Source organism: Leucopleurus acutus (assembly GCF_964270905.1).
Source record: "Leucopleurus acutus genome assembly, chromosome: 7".
In the NCBI taxonomy this organism is placed as follows: domain Eukaryota; kingdom Metazoa; phylum Chordata; class Mammalia; order Artiodactyla; family Delphinidae; genus Leucopleurus; species Leucopleurus acutus.
In genome coordinates this window covers 8,592,629-8,608,885 of record NC_139150.1, presented here as the reverse complement: position 1 = coordinate 8,608,885, position 16,257 = coordinate 8,592,629, and the positions used below count along the sequence as shown (strand labels likewise).

The window sequence follows — 16,257 nt, the reverse complement described above, 5'->3', positions numbered from 1 at the left end:
AGCAGATGAGGTGCTCTTGGGAGATCGGGGGGACCCCTTGAGCTCCCAAACAGCATCTGCGGAGTATGAACATCATGGATTCCCATCCCCAGTGTTTGCAGTAGTTCAAAGGTTTCTCTTTCAATCTGGATCAAATTGGCAAGATTCGGGGGGAGGGGGCCCTGTTCAGTGTCACTTGCTTGGGGAACATCTCTGTCTTCCTGCCGTGTTCTGCACACGAGCCCAGCAGGTGGGTGCCCTCCACTGATCAAGGTGTCACTGACTTCCTTCTGGGTCTGCAGAGGCACTCACCATGGAGACCTTAGTAACAGTAGGGCCCCTATGACTGTAGGCCTTAGAAGTCCCCAGGTGGGATGGGCGAGGAGGACTGTTGATGTGTGTTGGTTGTGCCGAGTGCTGTTTGCCAGCAGGGGGGCGCCTCCCTGGGCCCCAGGCGTGGCGCCTGAGCACAGCCCTCTCATCTCCCTGTTCTCTTCTTTGATGCTGTTGGTTTGGTAAACTTGCTCCCCTTCCTCCATTTTACTTCAGGGAGAGTGGGTTCCACATCTCTGATGGGCTTATGCCTCCCTCTCCTCCCATATAGCTGGGGTATGATTTGACCAAGACCCAGGTTTGGGTATCAGGGTGTGTGGGGTTGGAGAACCAGTGGCGTCAGGCCCTGCTTTGTTTGGTTCCCAGCTAGTTTAGTAAAGGGTTGCTCCCCCTTGTCTAGTGTGGCTTTCCAGAGCTCTCTGCTTTGGGGTTTGGACATAAGACCAGTGACTGGTAAGGTTGGGCCCTATCTTCCTTTGCCGTCAATCCTTGCATCCCACACACCCGACTCCAGGTATGGGAGGGGGTAGGTGTGGTCTGGGCAGAGGTTGAGGACACCTAGTAGTGTCCAGATTCCACTGTGACCCCCAACACTGACTAGGCAGTTGGGAGAAGGGAGTTGAGAACTCTTAGTGCTTGACATCTAGAACCTTCTGGACTAACTCCTGCTGGGGCATTTTACCAGCAGTCTGGCTGTGAGCCTCACTTTCTCCCCTTCTGTGAAGTGAGGGGAACAGTCCCTCCTACACAGGCTGCCGTGAGGTCACGTAAGAAGACACAAGTCCAATTCCAAGCACGTAGTAGGCTTCAGTAGACATCAGTCTCTCCACAGTACAACTTTGCTAGAAAAGGCTCTCATATGGCAGCATTACTTTGTCATTAAGAAGAGAGATTGGTGAGTCCAAAGGTTTAAGTACATTTTAAATTTTGATATATACCAAACTGCTCTTGCCAAACTGCTCTTCAAAATGATTGAATCAGTGTTTACTTCCACCCAGAGTGCATAGAGTACATATTTCTCCATTCCCTTGTCAATGTGGAGATTGACATTTTTTCGTCTTTGCCAGCCTGCTAGGCACCATGTGATGGTTTATGCTTGATTTAATGTACAACTCTGCTGATTACTGAGGTTGGCCTCTTTTCTTGTTTACTGGCCGTTTGTGAGTCTTCTAATGTGTTTGTGCGCTTTACCAAGTTTTCTATCACAGTGTTTGTATCTTTCTTCTTAATTTGAAAGAGTTCTTGGTGTAGCATGAATATTAATCGTATACTTTTCTCTTGTTTAATATTTGCCTTTCAATCTCAGTCATGTTTTATTTTGTTTTGTTTTTCAGAGGGCAAAAAATTCAGGACTTTCTTTAGTCCTATCCCTTAGTCTTTTCCTTTATGGTTTTGGGACTTCTCATCAGGCCCAGAGGCACCTTCCCTACCGACAGATTTGTTTTATAGGAAGGTGGTTCTGGCAGCTAGTGTGGAAGTCGGATTGGGACGAGGGAGGTGGAGGCACAGGGCTCCTTGGTCTGGTGGGGAGCCTGTTGCTGTGGTCAAGGGGAGAGGGCAGGAGGGCCTACACCAAGGCAGAGAAGAGGCCTTGCACGGAGCGGTGGGTCGACCTTGGCCAGGGGGAGGGAGGAGTCCTGGCTTCTCACCCGAGCAATTGAGTAGATGGTGAAATGAGACCAGACCTGGGGAAAGGTGTTTCAGGTGTTGACTGCACTGCTTGTGTCTGGCAGAGACATCCAGGACGCAGCTAGACGTAAGGAGGTGGGGCTCCAGGAAGCCATCTTGGCCTGAGGTACTGTCGTGGGACTCCACAGGGCAGAGTTGGAAACCAGGGATAGGGAAAGTGTGATTTAATTGATTTCCATGGATGAATCTCTTCCTGGTTTTACTCAAAGAGGCTCTGGTATCGGCGGTCCCAGGAAGGCATTCTAAAACAATAACGCACAGTGTAGATACATCCAAATAGCACTGATGGCTTTTATTGCAGATGTGTCATTACAAGGATAATCTGAGAATATATTAAAAAAAAAAACATGTCCCTTTTATATACACAAAACATGCTACATGGAACACTTTGTGAGACTGCTGAGGTAATAGGCACACAGCCAGATGTGGACAGTACCGAACGTTCCAACATCTCTCCCACCCCGACCCACGTGCCCTCTAGGAGGGTCTCATCTTCTTGTTCATCCCTTGCTCCCTGCTTGGCAAGAGTCCTGGTAGTACCGAGCCTGATGCTCCGTGGCTAACAGGACTAAGAAAGCCGCCGCACTGTGATGCGCTGACCCAGGGCTCCGTGGCCCCTGGTTATTCAGTAACTCACGACGAGTGGCCAGTTCTCATTTTTGTGGTGCTTGATCTCCGGGGAAGTGTAGTTTGGAGACGAGATGTGGACACTAGTTGGCCTGAGAGCATGGGACCTTTGGTATGTAGCCACTTGGGGCCCCCAACGATTGGATGATGACTTCTCTTCAATCGAATATCTGCTGGCAAGGTAGGTTATTATTTCTGTGAAGGTTAAAATGACAGGGAGGCTAAACTGTGACTGGAAAATACGAGACTACAAATACCATTATCCTTGTGGCCAAGAGTTAGCTTTTGGGCCTGACTTTCCCTTTCCTGACCACATGGAGTCCATGCTTTCCTACTCAGAGGCTAAGGAATGTTGCCTGGAAAGAAAGCACAGGGGTACAGAAAAGGTGAGGAGTAAGTAGGCAAGGAATAGAGAAGAGCAGAAAAGGTGCCTGGAACACAAGTGGCCGGGGACTGGAGCATGGAAGGCACTTAATTGAATGGCATTGAATACATGGATAGGTGGGTGGATGGGTGGGCGGTGAAAAGTCCTGAGAATGAGGAGAAGTACAGAAATAAAGAGGGATGGGGGTTTTGAAATTGGGTTGGGTGCCAAGGGGGATCTTAAGCAAGGAGGTTGAGAACCCCTATGTGAGAGAATAGTACTGTAGACAGTCCTGGAAGAATCCAGGCCTGTGGACGCCAAGGATTGTTCTTTGAATGAGAGCTACACAGTCTGTGATCTGCCCTTAGACTCAAGTAATACAACATGAATGAACTGCTCTTCTCCTAAGAGCAGAGCTGTTGTTAACAGCCTCAGCATCTGAGAATTGAATATACATGTATTTAGGTATATAAGGCAAACCTATATATGTATCTAGATATACGCCACGTGTATATATCTAAATGCATATATACATGGTATACACATAAGTGCACAAGGTCGGCTCACACACGTGTATATTATGAAGGTGTTTTGCAGTTGTGTTTTTATTGCTGGGGCTTAATTTATTTAAGGAAAGACTTGTCTGCCGTCCTGTCCTGTCTGGAAACACGAGGGGCTGTCCGATGTGGAGAAGAGTAGTAGCAACAGAGAATACCGCTTGGATTCAGTTGTATTATCTGCCGCAGTGACTTGGGAAATCATAGTCCAGCATCGCAGTCCTCCCAGTCCTGAGGTGAACTGGAAGGAGGCGCTCTCTGGGCTGGGCCAGCACAGCCGGGCAGGCTCCTGGCAGCCACGAGGGGTCAGGAGGGGGGCCAGCCTAGTGGAAGGTGTTGGGGTTCGGCCGGATCATCATCACCACCTTCTTGAGCGAGTAGGAGCCTCCTCGGAACTCAGCCCAGTAGACTCCATCCTGGTAGCGGCTCCGGTAGTGGCCCCCGCGGTACCAGACCCCGTTGAGGTTGGAGTGGGCACAGGCATTATACCACCAGCCGCCCTTCTGGTAGTGGGCACAGTTGCCTACAGGAGAGAAAGAGCGAGAAGGTCTCAGGGAGGAGGTTCTACCTGTGTCCACCGTCTGCTCGGCGGGCTTCTGAGGGACCCCCTGTGGAGGCATTTGGACCAAGGGTGCCTGAGAGGGGCGGGGCCTCAGACCTGCCTGCTGACTGACGAGCTCTGTGATCTTGGGCAGGCACCTTAACCTTGAGCCACTGAATTCTCTCGGTAAAATAAGGATGAACGTGCTGCCCCTGCACAGTACGGGACCCGTGTGGGAACCGAAGGAGGCCGCGGATTAGCCCAGGGCTCGCTGCAGAGCAAGCACCAGGGAGGAAAACAGAAATGACCTGAGGTGGGCGGGTAGAGGGCCAGTTTTTCTTAGGAATGTTTTTGAAGAGCTGAAACTATTAGATCAAGAGTCTTTATAGAATGACAAAGGAAGTGTTTAAGATGAAATGTTCCTCTATTCCTCCCAAGTCTGTATTCCAGCCAAAAACAATTTTTTTTTCCACAAAAGCAAGATATTTTCATAAAGTTTCTGGCACTATCATATCATGCTGGATTTTGCTGCCAAGGACAAGCAGTTCGGAACAACAGTCGGAACAACAGTAAAAGTGTGGGCAAGGTACAAGCAGGCGTGCAGGGGCATCGCCCTTACCAGGAGGGAGGGGTAAGACATTGTCAGGCCCCGGGAGAGACCCCACTCAGGGGAAGGGCTGCCCGGTCAAGTTTGTGGGTTTGGGGGCCCGATGGGGCGGGCAGCTCTGCTCCGGGAGAGGCCTTGGGGCGAGGTGAGGAGGGAGCAGGCCGGCTAAGGCAGAAAGCCAAGAGGAGACTCAGCCCCAGGCACCCCCCAGAGCCCCAGCAGCCCACGTTTTCCCAAAGTTTTTTTCTGGCCCCTCTGGGCCATGACCCGAGGCCACGAGGTCCAAGTGGCAGCATCGGATTTGGAGGGCAGAACCCTCGGCGCGCCACAGCCAGCCACCCATCAGCCAGTGGACGCCCCTCCTGAGCTCGCCTCTCATGCCTCCAGGGACAGGGAGCTCACTGCCTCACGCCCACCGACCCTGCTGCTGGACAGCCCTGACAGTTGGGGTCGCAGAACAGTCTGCTCCCTGCTCCCCATAACGGCCCTCAAGAAATGCTGTAACCAGCCTCTCTGTTCCCAGAGTCTGACAGTTCTGATGAGGGTCATCTTCCTGCCCTGCTCTTCCGGAAGCCTCGGCAGCCCCGGCCTCAGACGACACACTGCCTCCTCGGGGCCCCTGCAGCTGGGTCAGTTCTGCACTGCTGACCCTAGGTAGAGGTGTCGGTGACCTGGAGTGGGGATCCGTCCTCAGGATGTAGGCAGCCGGGCTTGCCAAGGAAGTGCAGGTGGTTCCTGGGACAGTCCTCAAAGGGGAGGCTGTGGCCTTTAGAGTGGGACCTATCGGGGAGCTGGGGCAGGAGGGGGCTGGGTTTGCCCATGAGAACAGCCTTGGCCTGGAGGCGGGCTTGGCTCCCCAGGGACCAGCCAGCAAGGGCCCAGGGGCCCTCATCTCAAGGAATTGAGGTGTGGAGCCTTGAGATGAATGTGGGGGGTTAATGTCTGGACTCAGGGTTGGACTGTGTGTGTTTCTTACAGTTTTTTGTTTTTTCCCTTGTTTTTTTGTTTAATAAAGACCTGGACTTGAGGCATGTAATCTTGGACAGGTCGTTTCATGTCTCCTACCTGGTTTCCTCTCATAGCTTCCCATAGCACTGCATTGTCAGTACACACTAGAGACTGCACCCACTCAGAGCCTGACTCTGCCAAGTCCCAGACAAAGCACTTCAGGCACATTCTCACCTTCTCACCACCCCACTACGTAGGTATGTCCTTATTTCCAGATGTGGAAACGGGCCCAGAGAGGGCACAGGCATGTAGGAGGTGGGGCAGCATTGTTAGCCAGGGTGTAACATGGGGACATGTCACCGTGACACCCAGTGCCTCAGGCAGGGAGTGATGCAGTGCACAGCCCAGTACAATGTCCAGCTTGGCCCAGAGTGGCCCTCAGATACGTAATTTGTGCACCTCTTTACCTTCCCCCTTTTGTAAATGCCATGCTGACCCAGCCTTGCGAAGGGGATCTGTGGGCAGAGGGCAAAGGAGTGGGCCTTCAGGGGATGGAGGCAGGGTTGGGCAGCTGGGCCCTGGGATCTTCCTGTTCTCAGGCCTGGGAGTCAGAGTCTCGGCTTTGACCGACCTCTTTCCCCTGCCCTGCACCTGGGTGTGACTCCCCCGGTCCTACCTGTGTAGACATCATGGTCTCTGTCCAGGGTGGTGAACTGCTTGCCATTGTGCCAGGTAAAGGAGTCACCGGCGTTGCCATGGTAGCGCCCCAACCGCAGCTTATAATACTCGCTCTCAGGCTCCAGGCGGAAGCTGGCATATTCTGCAAAGACCTTGCGGCCAGACCAGTCTTCCATGGTCACCAGCAATTTGTAGTTGCCTTGGTTCGTCAGCCAGTAAATGTTCTCCAGGCCCAGCCAGTACTCGCCGTCGATGTTCCCAAACCCTTGCTGGGGAAAACGTGGGCAAGCATTAGTGAGGAATATGTAGTGCGCTCAGCCAGCAGGGCCCGGCTGTCAGCTGCTCAGCGCCAGACAGAGAGGCCTGGAAACAGGCAGAGCAGAAGGCAGGCCTGCATTTAATTCCCCACTCCCCCAACCTGGCTGTCACTTGATGAGTCACTTTGCCTGTCTGAGCCTCAGTCATGCAACACTCAAGACTATTCAGAGAGTGCCTGTTTCGTGCTAGTCATCGTGTGAACGTGGGAGACGCTATGTTACCTTCCCTGCAGGGTTGCTATAAGGACACACGTAATATGGTAAATTAAGAGCCTAGCACACAGTAGGCATGCAACATGAGTTCCTTGGACAATTCCCTTACCTTCTCTGCGCTTCTGTTCCCTTCTCTGGGAAGGGGCTGTGTGTGAGGGTCCCATGTAAACTAATGCACAGGTGTGAGCTGTGACAAAGGCATGCCACATCCACCTGAGCACCCTCCTAGGTCTAGAATCCAGGGGATTTGTTATAGTTTTTCCAAGTATTTTTGGGTGTCATCAGCCGAGTGGTGGCCACTTGAAGTCTTGAAAAATAGGTGGATTCATTAATGATAATAATAGCTAGTATTTAGTTAGTACTTACGGTATATTGGCACTGTCGGCAGAACTTTCCGTAGGTTATTTTGTTAACCCTCGTGCCAACTCTGTGAACTAGGTACTATCATTATCCTCCCTAGAGTGGGTGGACTGAGGCCTGGGGAGGCCCAGGGTCCCAGGGTGAGGGTGAGGTGGGTTGGAGGGCAAGCAGGACAGGACCGGGGCATGGCAAAGCCACGTGTGGGTGTCGTGGTCCAGGGAGTTTGTCGGCTCTGCAGGTGTCAGAGGCCTAGGCTGTATTCACTGCTCTCCCCCTTCCTGACTGTGCCACCTTTTCATCTGCAAACTGGGTCCAGACCATTCTCTTCCTCCTGGGGTTGATGTGAGAGCAAAGGAGGTAATGAACAGAAGCACCCAGCGCTGCGCCTGGCGTGTGGCAGGTGTCAGTGAACTCAGCTGCCTTCGCGTCCTCGGTACCACTTCTTTGTTCAGAGGAGCGAGATGGGTGTTGGGTGGAGCCCTTGCAGCCTTTCCTTCTACAAGGAAGAGCATTCAACTTCCCAGGAATTGGGAGCCCAGAGGATGAGCCCTGGAATTAGGACCCAAGTATTCCCACAGTTCCCCAAAACGGGCTATGTGGGAGATTTTCCCGGGACTTGGGAGCCTTAGGACTTGCCCCTTCTGGGCTGTGAGGACAGGTCTTCCCCTTGAGAGCCCCAGCTGGGACCAAGGTGCTCCCCACACCTGGCTGGGGTGAGGGGCTACTGCACCCCAGCATTTCGAAATTCCCACCCCATTCGTGGGGCTTTTGTGGTCTGAACCCCTGTCTCTGTCCTGCCACAGTTGCTAGTGGGGCAGCGAAGGAGCGGCTGGTCCCCCCCACCCTGGTGGGTTTGCAGAAATGGCCCTGTCAGTGTCCTCCTCCCTTGGGCCACACAGGCCCTGACAGGCAGCAGGCACCTCCTTCCGAGGGCCCTGGCACTCAGGTGGGCAGTCCTCACCTTGTACGTCTCCCAGTTTCGGAAGAAGTTGACCGAGCCGTCCAGGCGCCTCTGGATGACGGTCCAGCCCCCGGGGTCATGCCTCTGGTCGCACCACACCTGCATGAGGCGGTTGGTGTTCTCTGGCTTCACCAGGTAGATGGAGCTGGTGTCATGACCATCCTCCAGGGCCTGCAGGCAGTCTCTCCACGGGCCTGGGGACACAGGTGTGCGGCCGTCACAGACCTCCTTGCTGCCTGGCCGCCGAGCCACGTCCTCCCCTCCCCTCACCCCTGGCTGCGACCCGCGCGGCACGGCCTCGGGCAGGACTCCAGCTGGAAGCCACAGACCTGCAGGGTGAGGGGCCTGATTTGGGTAGCCCAGGGCTAGGGGTCTGGGCGCACTTTCACCCCTGACTCCCCTGTGGTGTGATTCGGCCGAGCTTCCTTACCTCTCCAAGCCCTCGGTTTCCCCGGTTTGTAGAAGGGAGATCATGTTTACCTCGTTGGGGCTGTAAGGATTGCTTGGATCATTTGTGTGCAGTTCCTGGAGTGATTTTTTCTTTTAAGTTGGTTATATTGGCAAAAAGAGATGTGAGCCTGCTGAGAGACAGCAGCGTCCGTCAGCACCGAGCGGGCTCTGCCCGGTCAGTGAGCCGGGCTCGCTGCCCCTCCCAGCACGGCTGACTCCACGCCCGCGACGGTGCTTGGTGACAGTCGTTGCAGTTTTTAGTAAGTGAACTTCCATGGGGGTCACAGGGGCCCAAACAATGCCCAGAATCTGTAGCCAGAGGTTTCGGGATATTTCTGGGATTCAGATGCTGGCCTCCAAACACCTTTAGGGGGGACCAAGTTTCTGTTCATCTCTATCTGTATTTTCCAAAGGAGGCTCACCGAGGGCCAGGCGCTCAGAGCCCATGTTTTGAGGTCCATGCGCTCAAAGGATGGTGTCTAGGGCACCTTCCAATCCATGGCTCTCTTTTGAAACTGAGACAAGAGGGGTTCTGTGATCTGTGACTTCCCCGAGCTTGGGCAGCCCAGTCAGAAGGGATGGGTGTCACTACCGTAGGTCTCTCAACACCCCTCCCCCACTTCCCGTGGTGGTTTCCTGTGTTTGGACATTGGTCACATCAGCAAGAGGGTACAAACCTGAGTCACCAAGGGCCAAATAAGCTGGCTTCTTCCTTATTGATCTGAGAAAACTTCCGAAGTTTTCCAAGACCTAGCCATTGAACTGTGTATTTTACAATAAATAAAATCACCACACATAGCTTCTCTTCAAAACAATCCTAAACAGAATGGTTAAGACCAAACGTCCTAAGAAAATTCCATCTTATTCTATTAATGTGTATGTTTATTCAACAACTGTTTATTGAGTTCCAGCCCCAGCAAGTCCTGTGCCGGGCAGTGGAAGCCTAGGGCAGGCGGGGGCTGCTCCCATGTCCAGCGAGTGGGGAGCTGACTTCACCAGCTTCCTCTCAGCCTGAGTTCCTGTAGAATCCTGTCCTTCCTGTGCGTGGGGGAGGGCGGAAAGGGCAGGCATCAGGGACGGGTGCATTTAGCTTTTCCTGTGTAGGTCAGACTTCTCACATTCCTCCCTAGCTGTGTTTGGGCTGGATTAGTCCACACCTGATGGTTAAACAGGACAAGTTTGGGTTTGGTCTTTGTTGGACACCTCAAGCGGGCTTTTCCTGAGGCCTCACAGATGGGCGTGAGCATCCCCACCTGGAACCTGACGGCAGGGCGGGGGCTGTCTTGCTCACCCCTCTGTCCCCAGCGCTCAACAGCACGGAGAAGAAAGGTGGGCATGGGTGCCCACCGCTGACAGCTATCTGGGGCTCCCCCTTCATCCTCCAGCCATTTACCTGCTGGCCAGCCCTCCTTCCCCCAAGGGATGGCCAGGGCCCCAAGCGCCCGCCTGGTAGCAGATGTGGCACAAGCAGCTGCTTCCTTCTTTGCCTTGTGCCTCTTCCGTCCTGGGAAGGGGAGGCCAGACCTCCAGAACGAACATTCATGAAGGAGAGAAAGATTTTGGTTGTGTTCAGCCCGTGGCCCCGGGGACCAAAGCAGAGAATGGGAGTCTGTCTCCGGCAGCTGGAGCAGAGCACAGAGCGGGCGTGGGAGGCCTCCCAGCTCGATACCAAGTCAGAAGCACAGGAGAGGCCATTCGATGCGGAAGCTGGTGACAGAAGGTCCGGCAGAAGCCTGCAGAATAACACCCAACTGAAAACGAGCAGCCAGGCCTCTTCCTGCAGAGCCGCCATGGGGCTCCATGGATTCTCAGGCTGAAAGGCCGGCTTTGAAGGCGGCGCCACATGGGGAGAAGTTTCGAGGACGCCAGGAGGGTAGCCGGTCAGCTTCGCGGCTCCCATCCTACGCTACCTGTGTGGGTTCCCTGAGTGGTTCCAGCTTTACCTTTGACATTTCTACAAAGGGCTGTTTTTAAAAGGCAAGTATTTTTAAATGTTTTGGAGCCAACCAATCCCTTTAAGAGTTTGGGGGAAGAAGCTCCAGACCCTCTAACTAGAAAGATGCACAGACACACAATTTTGCTTATAATCAGAAGGTAAATGGACTTCCAAACCCCAGATTATGAAGCCCTGCCTCTGAGAGAGGCTTGACTGGAATGGTAATAACAATAAAATACTTCTACTAGCCAACACGTGTTGGGCGTTTACCACGTGCCCCATCCATGCATTTATACCCAAGATCTTCCTGACACACCTGCCAGGTAGCTAGTAGTCTCCCCACTCTACAGATGAGGAAACTGGAGCGTGGGGACGTTGGGTGACACTCCCTCCCGGTAGGGGCAGGTATGGTATCTGAACCCAGTGGTCGTTCAGAGCCCACGCTCGAAAGCCCTCATCCTCTTCCTCAACCGGAGTGGACTCCAGGGTAGGGGTCCAGGCTGACTTCTCTCTGTGTCCCTACAACTAGTCTTAATCATTGCCGGTCAGCCAAGTTAAGAAAAATAAGAACGTATACTTCTTCTCTGTCAAGGTGTTATGCCTTTTTAAATTTTTGATTTGTTTTTCTTCTATGCTTACCTTTTGGTGTCCTTTGCGCATTTTACAACGATTTCGACTATTTTACAACTATTTTAGTGTTTCTTACGATGGAGAATCTTTCCTTTCCTTTTTTTAAAAGGCAAATCTAGCAGTTCTTTCCTTGAAGGCTTTTTAGGTATGACATGCTTTCTAGAATCATGGAGTAAGTGCAAAATAGTGTAGACGTGTTTAGTATTTTCTGCTGTTACTAAAAAATAATCTCCATACATCCTTCACTTCACATGACACTGAGGACTTTCCATCAAGGATGTTTCCAGACAGTTATCTCTCAGATGCCCCTGCAGAGCTCTAGAAGATCTCCAGCATTCAAACATGTTCCCTTTTCTTATTAAAGGCACTAGTGGCAAAGGTCAGAAAATTAAATGATGGATGAAAATTAGTCAGAAAAATACTTGGTGTTGAAAAGTTGGCAGCAGTAAAATGATAAAGCAGCAGAAAACGGCAGCAGTAAGATTATCATGCGGCTCCATTAAAACGGCCGAGTCAGAACATCCTCCTCTGATGAGAAATCTACACCTGTTACGTATACACAGTCATTGTTGCGGGGTCAGCCGAGGTGTCAGACACTGACTCAGGAATCTGTGCAAGAAGCGTTTGTGTGCTGGGGACAGGACCCCAAACTTGGAGTCAGGAGCCCTTAGCTCAAAGCTTGGTGGCCGCATCTCCTCACAGTGTGACTTTGGGCAGGCCCTTACTAAGCCTCCATCTCTTCTATAAACAGACGGAAAGAACCCTACGTGTTCTGAGGGTCTCCCGAACACAGCACCCCTCACGAGGCCGACCAGGGCAGGTGCCAGAGAGGGTTCTTTTTTTCTTTCCTTTGATAGATGAAAGCTGGTAGTTTTGAAGCTGTCCACTCCCCGCCATCCCCTAGCCCCAAACAAGCGACTGTATTTGCTTTCGGATTTCCAAGACTAAGTATAAGATTATTTACTGATGGATGTTTTCCATAAAGGCATATTGTGAAAGTCAGAACTTCAGCAGAGAGGGCCACAAAGACTAATGGGAATGAAGAATGGAAACCTTTTTTTTGGTCAGTGAAGCTGCATCTTCAGTGGAGCAGCGCGGAGTACCCGGCAGTGTTTCACTTGGCGCTCCTTCTGAAAGGGTAGCCCTGCCCGTAGCACCAGGCCAGCACTAACTCAGCGGCACAAGGCTCTGAGTGCAGGGAGCGCCCCGACCTCATCTCTGCGAAGAGTATATTTACACTGTCGGCGGAGCTGCAGCCAGAACGTTCCACGTGAAGGAAAGCGCGGCTGCCATGGCCGGGCCGAGTCTGTGTGGTTCCCTAGAGGAGCAGCACAGGGTGTGGAAGGCACACAGGCCCTGCAGTCAGGAGGCCTTGGGGAGAAGGGACGTCGGCAGTGGGAACACAGAGTTTACAGATCTTGGGCCCCCAGACCCCAATGTCTGGTGAGCGTTGGAGGCGATCGGGTTTGGGGGCCTAAGTCCCATCCCTGCTCCCTTCCTCCTCACTGGGTTTCCTGACAGAGGAATCTGGCACACAGGGTCCCTCACCTCCTGGGAAGCCAGAAGCCACTTACTGCTGGCTGCTCTGGGGCTCAATACCCTCAGCGTAGGGCCTGCTGGTAAAGCCGAGTTGGAGCCTGCAGCCAGCCCAGACCTACGGGTAACTTCCTAGTTCCGGTGTCCTCCCTGTGGGTCTGAGGCAGACCACCTTCAGCCTGATGCCCACCCAAGCCCCAGTGGAGAAACGGGCTCACCAACTGCATCAATTTTCAGTGCAGTCACCCCTCCATTAGGGAAGTGCGGCCCCATGAATATCTGACCAGGCCTATTGGCCGCGGCCAGGAGCTGAGAAGTGGGTAGACATCGGGCCTGTGTGGGCCAGAGTGATGCCTCTTCTCCCTGCCGCGCCTGAGCCATGAGGAGAGGGGCAGAGTCCTTCCCGGCCGTCAGCTGGGCTAGGCCACGCAGCTGGCCAGCAGCCTGACAGGCCTCTCTACCCCCTAAGCCCACGTCTCCAGACTTGACCACCTGAGGCCACACAGAGGACCCTGTGGCCTGCGGGAGAGGTTCTGGGGTGTTTTAGTCCATATGTGGGCACTGCAGAGAGGCTTCTGTGATGTCACCAGGAAGCACTGCTCTTATGTGAGAGCCGTGCGCTGCTTCCTATTATTCTCATGGATGGTCTGCCTCTAACATGTCTTTTGGCCACTCCCTGAACCAGTTTTCTAACAGGAGAAATGACTAGTTGGGTTGAAATTGGATTTTCTGACCCAAATGAATAATCTGAGCACCAGGGCACATGTCAACTGCTTAGGTGTGAGTCCTGCTTAGGCGTGAGTCCCACCCCGGCCAGCATGAGGACCTGCCAGGCGTCCCGGGTGAGGCAGGACAGCCGAAACCCAGTGCAGGGTGCAAGGAGCAATCACGTGTGCTGCTCGAGTCTCATGTATCCAGACAGCTGGGGAAATCATATTTTGGTTGTGAACATATATATTCTATGTCACTCACCACTTTTCAGTGAACCAGAGCACAAAACAACCTAACACAGGAACAGACGGTACATTCCCAAAGCCATCTCAGTCAAGTTCCTGCAGCGCCCCAGCGGTGACATTCTAAGTATCGTTTCTGGTCCTTCTGGGGAGAGTCCAGACGCTCATGCCTGCTGTTCAGGCCCTTTAAGTCCTCGGACACCGAGCACACTGCCTGGGGCTGACAAGCTTTTCAGGAGTTTATGAAAAGTATTTGAGGCCTAAAAAAATTTGTTAGCTAAAAAATATGAAAAGAAAACTGCAAAGTCAAAATTTGTAAGTATATAATTAAATTTCTACAAAGTGTAACATTTTGTCGAATTCATTAATTGTTCAATTTAGCCTTCATAAAAAATGTTATTCCTTTTGAAAACAATTTGTAGGTTACACTTTTCTCACTTCACAAGAATTCCTGAACATGCCTGATGTTTGCCGAGAAGCCAGAGCTGACCGTAAATTAATTGTGCTGCACTTAGCCAAGTAATTTCAAACACAAACTTATAAAAATCCTTTCAAAAATTTTACAGTCAAAGTTATGTTAGATGTGCGAGGTGGGTGTATGTCAACGTACTTGGTACATCCTGAGGCATCCCCAAGTAAGAGCCCCTTGGGCCCATGAAGAGCTTGAAGGGGTCCTGTTTCTGCCTGTTTGACCTCAGGATAAACAGATATTACAGTATTGCTTCCCAGAGAACACTTTCAAAAGCACTGTGCCCACTCCTAGGTTTCCACCAGTACCCTTGGGCAGGGGGAGAGACAGAGACTTTAAAGCGATTTTAAAAAGAAAAGAGGTCAGACTGGGAGGGGCTCTGTGGGGGCTCCCTGGGTGCAGAGGTGAGCAGTTCCCTAGGGCTCCCTGGACTGGTGGGGTGAAGCCCTGGGCTCCCCGGTCGCAGTGATGGGACTGAGTGGAGCTGTTCTGCGGGCACATCGTGGAGGAGCTCATCAGACCCATGACTGTGCCCTGCAGATCGCGGACGGGGGGGTCATTCCTATGGTTGGCCAACCCGTTCACCCTTCCCAAGAAAGGGAATCAGCTTATGGGCTCGTTCTGAGAGAACCTGTGTTGGCTTTCATTGATCACCTCTAACTTTTCCAAATGCTCACACATCCCTCTTCATAATCTTTTCTATAATTTCACTGGGGTTTGACCACATGCCAACTGGTATGCAATTTCTAGTATGTCATCCTTTTTCTCTTTCTGAACACAGGACGTTTGCCCAGCACCAGGCCTGATCTTCATGATTTCTTGATGATAGTGGCAGTGGTTGTGAGAGCACATCTGCCTGCCCTCAGCCCTCCTGGTCCCCTCCTCCAGGAAGCCTGCCTCAACCCCAGAAGAGCTACTCAATCCTTCTCAGGGTTCCCATAGTGCCTTACATATCTATCTTCACTGGCATATAGTAAGGGTGATGACTGCCTCGGATCCAGAGCCTTTCACATGCCAGGTGCTTTACGCAATTTTATTTCAGCCTCACAAGCCCCTGGGCAGAGTGATCACACGACTGGGAAGCAGAGGACGTGGGGTTAGAACTGGCTCTGCCTCCCACACCCTGGTTCTTTCCACTGTACTGTGCTGTGGCTGTCACATGTATTGGGATTGTGGGGGTCTGTCTCCCCACCAGGCTGTGGGCTTCTCCGGGGCAGAAGCCTTCCCGGGGCAGTGACCATGGGTTGACCCTCCCAGTCTAGTGCCGAGAGTCGCCTGGCGCCTCCCGTGCCTTCCTCCGTCTCCCATCTTCCCACCACCGTGAGCTGCGTTCCCTTTGTCATCTTCATTCTGTTCTTTACAGTTTGAGATTCAGTAATAATAAATCCATCTGGAAACAGGGATCCCCACAACAAAGGATAATTAGCATCCAGACCAAACCTTGTGAAAGCAAACCTGTTACCCGGGGAAGCCTGGACAGTCTGTAGCAGAAAGCCTGCACGTTATGCCCGGGGTGGAGGCCCAGATGGTTGGATTTTCTGTTCTTTTCGATGGCACTCTAACACACCACCTAAGATATCTCAACATTTGGAAATTTCAACATTTGGAAATTTTTTAAAAACTGTTATATTTGTCACTTAAGCTTAAAACTTTCCTAGTGAAAATTCTCTCTGTATGTATAGTAATTTTAACTTAAATTATTTAAAAAATCCATGAAGGGAAAATCATTTATTCATTTGAAGAAATGACATAAAAGCACTCCAGGCCCTACAGCTCCACTGGCTCAGCTCGAGATGCAGGGCCAGGATCCAACACGCTCTTCGTCCAGAGTCATCTCAGGGGCAGCTGAAGTGCTGCAGAGGTGGAAGGGGCTGTCTCAGTGTTCCCGGGGCAGTCTCTTTGGCCTCCCTCCCTCCTTGCTGCTGACTGAGATCACTGAGAAGTGGGCTGTGTTACTTTTACAATAGTACGTGACGCACTGCGCTCGACAAACCTGGCAACCTTGTCTTAGACACTGTAGTATGATGCTCACTTAATGCTGCTTTCTTTATCATTTTTTCTGGGGGAGTATCTCAGGGTTATGATACAGTTCACGGCATCAGTTCACCA

At 52.2% G+C, this 16,257-nt stretch overlaps 2 protein-coding genes across 2 annotated transcripts in view; one reads left to right on the top strand and one right to left on the bottom strand.

The window, feature by feature from the left end:
- RALGPS1 (Ral GEF with PH domain and SH3 binding motif 1) overlaps nt 1–16,257 on the top strand; it is a gene marked incomplete at its 3' end in the record, with an annotated part of 264,029 nt that overhangs the window by 135,114 nt on the left and 112,658 nt on the right. The gene's annotated exons all lie outside the window — the stretch shown is intronic.
- The window catches only part of ANGPTL2 (angiopoietin like 2), a 33,737-nt gene continuing 19,776 nt past the window's right edge, over nt 2,297–16,257 (bottom strand). The window contains exons 3-5 of the mRNA XM_082842076.1: nt 8,175–8,368; nt 6,322–6,592; nt 2,297–4,072 (exon numbers count right to left, since the gene is read on the bottom strand). Coding sequence (XP_082698202.1) covers nt 3,873–4,072; nt 6,322–6,592; nt 8,175–8,368 — 665 coding nt within the window. The 3' untranslated portion in view covers nt 2,297–3,872. The remainder of the gene's footprint in view (nt 4,073–6,321; nt 6,593–8,174; nt 8,369–16,257) is intronic.